General features: G+C 36.0%; 1 protein-coding gene across 1 annotated transcript; it reads left to right on the top strand.

Moving 5' to 3' along the window:
• The first annotated feature begins 2,368 nt into the window (after positions 1-2,368).
• Positions 2,369-3,318, top strand: LOC111410464 (zinc finger A20 and AN1 domain-containing stress-associated protein 5-like). Its single transcript, XM_023040804.1, has one exon. It carries the CDS (start codon positions 2,517-2,519, stop codon positions 3,012-3,014), a length of 498 nt encoding a protein of 165 aa, XP_022896572.1. The 5' UTR covers positions 2,369-2,516; the 3' UTR covers positions 3,015-3,318.
• Positions 3,319-10,751: the final 7,433 nt, after the last annotated feature.

Genomic DNA, 10,751 nt, shown 5'->3' with positions numbered 1-10,751 from the left:
TTGGGAATCACACACACACACACACACACAAAGCTGAAGGAAATAGGCAAAGCAAAAAAAAAAATCGAGAAAGAAAAAAGAAATGGAGAAAAAGGAAGAAAAAAATAGAAGAAAGAAGTAAAAGAGGTATGTTTGACTATTCAAATTTCATTCTTCAATTTACCGAATTTCTCCAAGAGATATAGTATAATTTGTGACTAATTTTTTGAGTTTTGATTTATTAGTGTAATTTTCAGATTAAGAAAAATTAGTGTCATGTTAGTTTAAGTTCCTTGATTGGTTACTTTTCATTTACATTATAGTAAGAAATATCAATTTTTGGACAAACCCTAGAATTTTTATTTGAGTTCTTGAATAAGTATTGTTACTAAAAATAACTGTGGTGATGAAATACTCACATGAAAGCATTAAGATGAAGTTAAGTTGGTTGAGTTGTTTGTGCTAGTTTTCACTAGATTGAAAGGGATAATTATTTCTATGACTGAGATCAAGGTAAAATTGGGCATAATACATATTTGTGAAGGTATTAGAAAGTAAAATGAACTCCAATTGATTAAAGGAAAATTTAGGAGATTTACTTAAGTATCGAGAAATTTAGTCAAGTATTATATCATGAGATATTAAAGGTTTCTTGATTTGAAAGTGGTTAAATTGATTATCTTGCAACGTATTTCAGGTGGTGACGAAGAAATTGCTAATACGACATCGTTCAAGTATGTCAAGGTCGTATGAAGTTTATGAATGACCGATAGAGGATTCGTCACTCCTAGATACTAAGATATTATGATCCACAATTCATTCAATTAAGTCGCTAATGAAATCCTTAGCCAAGGTGTACTCAGAAGTCGAAAAGGAGTTTTCAGCTTATATTGACTTAATAGTGGAATGAAAGATATAATCGATAATCGGGATTCGCACAATTTTATATCTCGTAATTGATCGGATCATATTGACGAAAGAATTATAGTTTCAGGATAAATGAACCAGTTTGATTTTGTCATATTACGTGACATATTTCGTCACATATATTACCCTGACACATTGCTAGATATCAACCTAGGACGACGAACGTGAGTTTGTGATAAATTAAAAGGGTGTTTTAATTTATCGTTTTTGATTATATCAAAATAATAATTCATATTGTTAGACATCGTGATCGAGAACCTGATGAATTGTACACAAAAGGAGAACTGGAAGATTGTGACTTGTAATTAATTAATTTAACAAGCGTTGGATAAATTAATTAATTGTGTTGCTTTCACGGACCGAATTTAATTAAATGAGTTAATTAAATATTGGACCTGGTCAGACCTAAGTGACTAGGGTTTTCAATTTGTAGAAAAATTCATTTTTGCTAGCACAAGATGAGAAAATCTTGGTTCCTACAATCTTGTTCTCTGCGTAGGATTTTATTGGAAACTGGACAATTGGACTGTTGTGGGTGACAAATCAATATTGTTGGAGCGAAAGAATAGTAAAAAAGTTTGCAAAATCAAGAAAAAATAGCAAATGAGTCTGCAAAATTATAGAAAAGTACAATTTCTATCATAGTTTCCATCTAAACACAAAGCAGATCTTTTGTGGGAATTGAAATCTATTTTATTTTTCGCTGCGCATTATTAAATAGATTCCCAACATGGGTCACGTCCTATCTCGACCTTTCATTCAAAACTAAAGAGGCGCATTTTCGTATTTGACAATTCGAACTGCCAGCACAAATGGATGGTGCAATTTGGTTTTTCTTGATCTAGCAGTTATGGTTTATCGTCTTTGCATAGAAAAGGGGGGTCCTTAGCCATTTAACGATTCATTTATTTTGCATAATTAGAATTTCTAAGAACTTCAAAACTATCAAGTAATTTTCGATAAGTATTAGCCATTCTCTGGTGACATGAGAGTTTATTTCACATTATCTAATGTCTAATTATACAATGTGACAATGAAGATCGATGATTATCTAGACTTTAAATAAACAATATTATTTATATTTTAAAGTAGAAAATCATATTATACAAATTAAAATAAATACTATCTAACCTTACCATCCTTGCACCATAAATCCATTGTACAAGTCTATCCAATACACTTGTGATATTCTTTAACTTGATTTTTTGCGTTTGTTTATTATCACAATCATAAGAGGAGAAAAGAGTAAACTTGTTAAAACATTCTCTCTAATCAACATTAAAATATCATCGAATGGGTGAGGGTTATTCTTATTACCACGTCAGACCTGATCTAGAAGTACCTACCCCAGCCCTAACCACCCCTCACCTAAAAGCTAAAACCCCACCTGTAATTACTGAAAAGTCACGAGGTCATTTGTGTCCATTTATATCCTAATCCGCGTCTCCATGAGGCCATTATTCCTTACTTTTTCCCCTTCAAAATCCAACCCACAAACCAATTTCTCATGCTCCTCTCTACCTCTCGTTTTCTTTCTCTTCAAATCGATAATATTTCTTTATAAGATTTTCGTGTTAATTTTCAAGATTTTGTGAATTGCTTTTGTAACTATGGCGCAAAAAACAGAGAAAGAAGAGACGGAATTCAAGGTTGTACCGGAGACCATAACGCTGTGTGTTAAATGCGGTGTTGCTGGTAATTCTGCGGCCAATGATTTGTGTAAAAAATGTTTCAGCGCCACCGCAGCGGGGTCTGCATCCGCTGTGGTCACGGCGGTTGCGGGATCTAAAAAATCGTTTAGATCCAGCTCGTCCTCGAGATCTTCGCCTGAGAGGAAATTGAAATCTGTGGAGATCAGTAAGGGTTTGAAGAAAGATGATTCGGATTCGGCGGAGGTTGTGCTGGTGAAGCGAGAGGTGAATCGTTGCTCCGGTTGCCGGAGGAAGGTCGGTTTGACCGGATTTAGATGCAGATGCGGCGAGCTCTTTTGCGCCGATCATCGTTATTCCGATCGGCACGACTGCAGCTACGACTACAAAGCCGCTGGAAGAGAGGCCATCTCGAGGGAAAATCCGGTGGTTAAAGCGGCTAAAATTATCAAAATTTGAAGAAACAATTATCGAATTTATACGCGTATGTATCAATCCAGAAGCAACGTGAAGTGAAATGAAATGAAATTGTAAAAAATTGGAGAGCCTGGCTCGATCTCCATCTTTAACACGTCCTCAATTAACAGAGGAGGAGAAATTGAAGGGGAAGATAGATTTTCATTTTTCCTTGGAAAAATGATAAATTGCGATGAAAATGAAATTGTGAAACTTTTTTTCTCTTCTTCTGGTGTTGTTTCGTCTTATTTTGTAATTTATTTCTGTTTGAATCGGAAATAAGATGTGCTTTCTTAGAATTCGATTATTCGAGGTGTATGTTGTTGTTCAATTTCTGGGTTTCATTTTGGGAAATAAAATTAAAAAATAAAAAATAAAAAATATATCTTTCATATAAGGATAAAAAACTTGAATTGTCCTTAGACTTTACGCTATGCAAAAAAGTCTCCGAACTTGAAATTGGACTTCGGTAATGCCGTTAATTCAAAAAATGATTTTCGTCTAAAATTAATTATTAACCTCTTATTTGGACAACGAATTGATGTTACTTATCTATTACAACAATGGGTTATCCTACTTGTACTTGTTTGTTCACACTTTAATTTACTCGGGCCTGCTCCTCTCACATGGGCGTCGGACCTCACGTCATGACCTCCACATGAGACCCAACCTCATGTGAGAGGAGTGGTGGGGTCGGGTAATCTAAAATGTCAACAAACAAGTACAAATGACTTAATTCTACAACAATAAGGATAAATTGTACTATTTCTTGGACCAAAAAAATATGCTTTTAATGCACTTCTAATTTGAAAATCCTTCCCAAAAACAAAAAAAGAAAAGAAGAAAAAGTCATATTTGTACGACGTGTATTGGCATTTCATCAATCAGTTGTCCTGGTAAGAGCTAAGAAGTCCGACGGATTTTAATTTTTGTACGAACGAGATTCATGACTTAAAATTAAGAAATTGTTGAAGTTCAATTTAAAGTCTGGGACCATCTTCGCACACAATGTATAGTTTGGGGACCATTCAGGTTTTTTAGACGAAGGGGAGGCTTTTGACAATTCGGTGGCCGGTGGAGGGAGTTTTCATCAGTTGTGATAGAAACAGCTCATGTGGGGCCCGTTATGAGAGTGCTCGTTCCATTGAGGATCGTGATAAATTGGCCTCTGCTGAATTCAAGAGACGAAAAAATGAAGAGAAATTCTTGCCATAAAGGTCTTTAAAATGTATTATTATTATTATTTTTTGGAAAAAAATATGCACCTATACAATTAGGGGGTGTTTGGGCTCCATTATTTGTGAATAATGTATTGGGGAATAGTTATTAATTTTGAAATATGTGGTTAAAAAAGAAGTTAAAGTTTTTTATTCACGTATAATATTATTTTAATGAATAATGTATGGTTAAAAATGAGTACTGTAAAAAAATGTAGAATAATAGTAGAGAAACAAAGCCTTAAAGTAACGTTATTTACCATTATTGATATTAAAGTACCAATCTATGTGAAATTATATGACGTTAAATAATAAATTCACTTAAATACAATGTTACATAATTCATTTTATTGAACCTATCAAATAGTCATCTAAACTGATGCTAGATAACATTATTCATATAATTATTCAGTATTCTAAACGAATAATATTATTTAACACCACTAGTGTCAAAATATCAATTTTGATTTAATATGACATTAGATGAAATGTATAATTAAATGAATCACTTAATTTCATCTTTTATTGAACTTATCACTTAGAGTGTATTTGATTGATATAGAAAATATCACCTACAAAAGAAATTTTTTTCCTTGTTATGAGGAAAACAAAAACCTACTCTTACTAAAGAAAATATTTTCCTTAAAATCAAGGAAAATTAGGCATACTTTCAAAAGTTGAAAAATATTTTCAATGAAAAAATAGCAATATAACACTCCAAGTAAGAATTTGGGTAGAAAACTGATATTTTTCATGGAAAATAATTGTAATCAAACACACCCTTAGCGTTATCTAGAATAATATTGTAGCATTAGTGGTGATGGATACTGATGCTACCAAAAATTGTATATGTTGATTTTCGAGTTTGATGACTAGGACTAATCACGAACAAGGCCTTTTGATACCTAAAATAAAGGTATCGAGGTGTGTCTTCGTTTTTCCTCCTATACTTAAGTTAGAGAGATAATTTATGTACAAGGCTATGAATTGGAAATAATGAAAAACGTACCTCAACAATGAACTTTGATAATGCATTTATAGATTTAGATGGTAGAGTAATAAAAGAATTCAACTACTTGTAACCCTTATCGCTATTGTGCAACGTGTTTGTGGTATATTGGAAGTTTTCGTTTGAATTTGAATCGAACCGTGATACGTAAATTATGTGGATAAGGGTCATGGGGAATTATAGTTGAAGTAGGACTAACGTCTTCTAAAAAGTGGGAGAGAGATTATGTTCATATGGCCTGACCTTCACGTGGAGGCCCGACCTCAAGATGGGGCTAGAAATGCAATGAAGGGGAAAGGGATGGTTTCTTGGAACACAATGATCAGTGGGTATTTTAGGAATGATAGTGCTAAAGAGGCTGTGATGGTTTTCAGGGAAATGGTAGATGGTGAAGTGGAGGCTGATCGTGCTTCGGTTCTTTCGATTTTGCTAGCTTGTGGTTATTTGAAAAACTTGGAAGTGGGGTAAGAGCTGCATTTATTGGTGGAGGAGAAGGGTTTAGGGAAAAGATTGGCAGCTCAGAATTCCTTGATGGACATGTATGTAAAATGCGGAAGAGTAGACCCAGCAAGTAGAGTTTTTTATGAGATGGTGGAGAGGGATGTGACATAAACTACTATGACTAATGGGTACATAATGCATGCTAATTGGACAAGGGCAATCAAGCTGTGTCAAATGATGCAGATCGAAGGTGTGAGGCCTAATGAGGTGACATTGGCTTCACTTCTTACAGGGTGCACGAATTTGCCTGATTTGAGGCTTGGTAGATGTTTGCACGGTTCGGCAATCAGGCATAAGCTGATGTCAATGTTGAAACTGCATTGATTGACTTTTATGCAAAATATAATTGTGTTAAACTTAGTTTTAGGGTTTTATCCTGGACATCTAAAAAGAGAATTGTTTTAACACCCCATGAGTACCCCACAAGGAATTTGCAGGAGAACAACTAGCACAAGGCCGAGACAAGTAGCTAGAAGCAATAGTGGCTCACAAAAGTACTGGACAGCATACAAAGGAAGGATATTGGCGCAGAATTAGAAAACTCGAGATCAAGGGCAGACGCAAACTCTTCAAACCTTGTATAGATCGAATACTTTGTTCTTGGTTTTTGAATAATTCATACTTAACTCGAGAAAACGCAGAATTGAGTTTAAAAACACATTCCTTCATTAGTATATCGTTCATCATTTTCATCCATTTAATTTCAAACAATCCTTTTATTAATATTATGTTCATCACAAAAAAATGAATGTTTATGTTTAATACAAACAATCAATCCAAGTAATAAAAAGAAAAAATTTATAACCAATATTCGCTACTAATATTCAATCAAATAAACACAATTTGTTAAATATAAGTCAAATTGGATATAATCATTTAAAATTCATTCTATATTCATAATTTGTTAGGAAAAAATGTAAATTTAGGTTCACAATATGATTAGAAAGTAAAGTAAATGTTATAATTTGTAGAGAAACTATAGACAAATTTTAAAAAATTAGAAGAATTGTGTAAGAAAAAATGAAAAAGTTTAAATCCATTGTGATTTTGTCCTTATTTGATGGAGTTTAAAAATTGAAAATTTATGAATTCCATGAAAAATATGTTATTAAAATTTGATGCTATCAAAAAATCGTACCTGAAAGATCTAAAAATGTAAATTTAGGTTCACAATATGATTAGAAAGTAAAGTAAATGTTATAATTTGTAGAGAAACTATAGACAAATTTTAAAAAATTAGAAGAATTGTGTAAGAAAAAATGAAAAAGTTTAAATCCATTGTGATTTTGTCCTTATTTGATGGAGTTTAAAAATTGAAAATTTATGAATTCCATGAAAAATATGTTATTAAAATTTGATGCTATCAAAAAATCGTACCTGAAAGATCTCGATATGGATGATTGAACTACGAACTTCGACGAACTTGAATGAACATGAACAGTCTTTGAATACTTGAAACAAAGGCAACGAGGTGTGTACTCGTCGCTCCTCCGATGCTTAAGTGAAATAGGGAATCTTTTATGTAAGGCTATGAACTGGAAAAAATGAAAAATGTCCCTGATGAATGAGCCTGAGTCATGTATTTATAGATATTGGTGAGAGAGTCCTAGAAGTACTTAACCAAGTGTGGTCCTTATCCTCGTAGGATAAGGTGTTCGTATTTCATTCAAAGTATTCTACTTGAGTTTGAGTCGAAAAGGAAGTCAATTAAGGTAAGAATTGTAGGTTGAGTAGAGTTAGTGTTTTCATAGGTCGTTGGGAAAGATTGATTTGATTGACATACAAGCCCGACCTTGATTTGACGGTTTTGAGAGAGGTTAAGGTCGGGGTGTCCGGGTCGAGTTCGGGGTTCGCTAATTTCAAGGACATCACAGGCCTCCATGCATTGAGGTCATAGATTACGGTCCAAGCCTGATCTACAAGTGAAGATGTAGAGATATAAATGTCTAGGTGTCGTTCAACATGTTAAACGCCCGTTGGGATGTCAGGGCATGATCTTAGATGGTCGCCACGTGTTTTGGTCCAAGAGTTGAGATTAAAAGACCGTTAGTATTCTACGGTCTCCTATAAATACCCCAACTTTGACCCTTCATTTTTTATATTTCACTCTCAACTCTCAGTAAAATCGAGCTCGAGTCCGGAGATTGTGAGTTAGTGAGCGATTGTCTAAAAAGATAAGAGTTCGAGCCCTTAAGTTAATTTTTTGAATTAGTCTATTTCTTTATCCTTTGCAGATGCCTCAAGATTGAGCCTAGAGTCGACCTGTTGAAAATGGTCTTTGACATGAAATTTTCACCAGGTATAATTGTTTTGTCTATTTGTCCACCAAAGGAGGGTTTAGGACACCAGAATCCCCTAGCTCCCTTTGGGGCTGAAAAGAGCGATTCTTTTTTGTTAAGCCAGAAGACCTCGATCACCCTTTTAGCTCGAAGTGGGAAATCCCGGACAAGGATAGGTTCAATGAGTGTTAGGCTTATTTCGAAGTTCTAGAACGAGATAGGTTAAAATTAGTAAAATCATGACCCCTTGACAGAAAAGATTGATTATCTTCTCGAGGATGACACCCTCGACTTAGCAAATGTCAGAGGTCTCGAGGGTACGATTTTTATTTTCTCGAGTTGTAATGTCGGGTTCTCGATATGAGCTTGGATCAATGCCTTGTGATTTGTTTTTGCAAATCTGAAAATTTCTTTTAATCCATCAAACTTGCTCGTGAACGTTCATCACAAGGCCAAAGTCCCAAAGCCTAAGGCCCCAGTCCCATCGAAGGGGAAGAAAAGGGTTAGGGAGGTCGCTACCAAGGAGTCTCCGAGAATGGAGACCCTGGGCTTTCATAAAGGCCAGTCATCGACGTCGAGGGCCCCAACCTCACCACCTTAGCCAACACCTAGAGTGGGAGATCGAGCTCGGGGATGTCAAGGTGTCGCGAATTCTGGCTTCTCTCCCATCTCTAATAGTGCTCTCGAGGAGTATTCTAAGTGCGCCCTTGTGAAGGCTATCGTTGACCGGTTTGAGAAGCAGGTGTCATGAGGGGGTCAAGACATTTGAGGTCATGACCTTGAGGTTGAGATATCGATCTTAATTGTGTTTCTTTTATTTGCAAAACTTCTTTGATTGGACTAACGTCGAGTTCACTTACTTTATTTGTATAGACGTTGAGCGTGGCAAGAGGTCTTACCTTGGATGGCCTCAATATTGCGAGCGAGCTGCAAGAGCTCGAGAAGGAAAAACAGCGAGCTAAGGGGCGAACTAGTGACCTGAAAAGGCTCTTGAGGCTGCAAAGGCTGATCTTTAAAAGGCCTGAGGGAAGGTCGAGATCCACAAAGGTGAAGCTCAAGAAGCGAAGCTCGAGCTTCTTGAGTCCAAGAGGAGTTTCGAGAAAGAGTTGGTGAAAGCCCGCGACAAAGTTCGAGCTCAAGCCGTTGAAGACTTCAAGAAATTAGAAGAGTTCGGGACCCTCCTTGGTCAATATGGCTCGAGTTCCTATCATAATGGCTTGCGGCTTGCTCGCTCTTTTCTTCTGACAAGACTCCCCGAAGACTTAAGGCCCATTGTTGAAGAACTAAGGACGGTGAATGAGCTTGCTAACAATCTCGAGCTCTCCGCCTTAGAGGTCGATGATAATGATGATGAGGACGATGCTAGGACCGGTGATCATGATGATGTCAAGGTTGTTTACATAAATTAGGCTCCCCGACCCCAATCTTTTGATGTTTTGTCTTTGAATGTCAAGTACATTGCCCGAACTAGGCTTGTTACCTTTTTGTTCTTAGAATGTAGTTGATGATGTACATTGCCCGATCTGGGCCTTAATCTTTTATTTTTGAAATGTAGCTCGTCCAATTTTTATTTGTTAGTTCATGCATGATACTTGATATATGATTTTATATATTTATGCTATAGTGTTCTATTTATCATGCGCATGCATGATTTCAAGTTCGGACTATTGTCCTTTGAAGTTCGATCATTGGCATAGGTCAAAATTCGTAGCCAATTGACTCGTGCTTTGTGGGATAATTAACTCGAGCATGTCATAACTCGAGGATGCTATTTGTTTTTCATGACGAATAGTGAATTAGTAGTTCAAGTACGAATAGTTATGGGAGATGGTGGGAATAGATCAAGCTCTTTATTCTAAAGACTGGCCTTGGATCTTTTAAGCTCGAGGATAGGCATTCCTTAGGCTCATGATGTGCATACAAAGTTTGATTCTTTGAGTTCGCATGTTGATGGTGGCCATTAGGTCCTTAATGATTTAAAGGTAGAGTTCGGGCTTCTCCCTTCTGATTTAAACCAATTTTTGTTTATAAGCACAGTAGGTCATGGTTCGGTGGATCGAATAATTTCTATACCCGATCTTGACCTTGAGTTTTATTATTATTTAGGCAAACTGAGGTCATTGAGGTCGAGGTCTAGTGCTCGACTGTTAATATTTCATGATTTTGCGTAATCGTTATTTCACCAAGGTAAGACCTCGTGTAATTGACTCCACTTGGTCGAGTTGCATGCACTGAGCATGACTTTACGCTAATTTAGTTAAGACTTAGCAGTATGCGCAGAACAAGACCTTATGCTCATTTAGTTAAGACTTAGCTACATGCGTGGATCACGACCTTACGCTAATTTGGTTCGAAATTAGCTACATGCACGGAGCACGCTCTTATGCTAATTTTAGATGAGAATTAGCTACATGTGTGGAGCACGATCTTACACTAATTTTAGTTGAGAATTAGCTGCATGTGCGGAGCTCGACTTTACGCTAATTTTAGTTGAGAATTAGCTGCATGCACGGAGCACGACCTTACGCTAATTTGACATATAGAGAAGCAATAACGTAAAGAAGAATTCTTATACTATAGAAAAAGGCTCAAAGGCATTGATACCCGACCTTATTGGAATAGGAATTGTTAGGGCGTTAGAGCCCAAAAAGAAAAAACGAAAGGTAATCTGCGTTGGACATGTAAGCCAGAAAATTAAAGGAAATAAACATTGTGTGGGCATGCAAGCCCGAAA

This window comes from Olea europaea, chromosome 15 (genome assembly GCF_002742605.1).
Source record: "Olea europaea var. sylvestris chromosome 15, O_europaea_v1, whole genome shotgun sequence".
Classification (NCBI taxonomy): Eukaryota; Viridiplantae; Streptophyta; class Magnoliopsida; order Lamiales; family Oleaceae; genus Olea; species Olea europaea.
Note: the sequence above shows the minus strand (reverse complement) of the source record. Positions and strands in the feature narration are given on the sequence as shown.

What these genes read in the sequence shown, in the direction of transcription:
- LOC111410464 (XM_023040804.1), top strand. Translation starts at nt 2,517, where the DNA reads ATGGCGCAAAAAACAGAGAAAGAAGAGACGGAATTCAAGGTTGTACCG.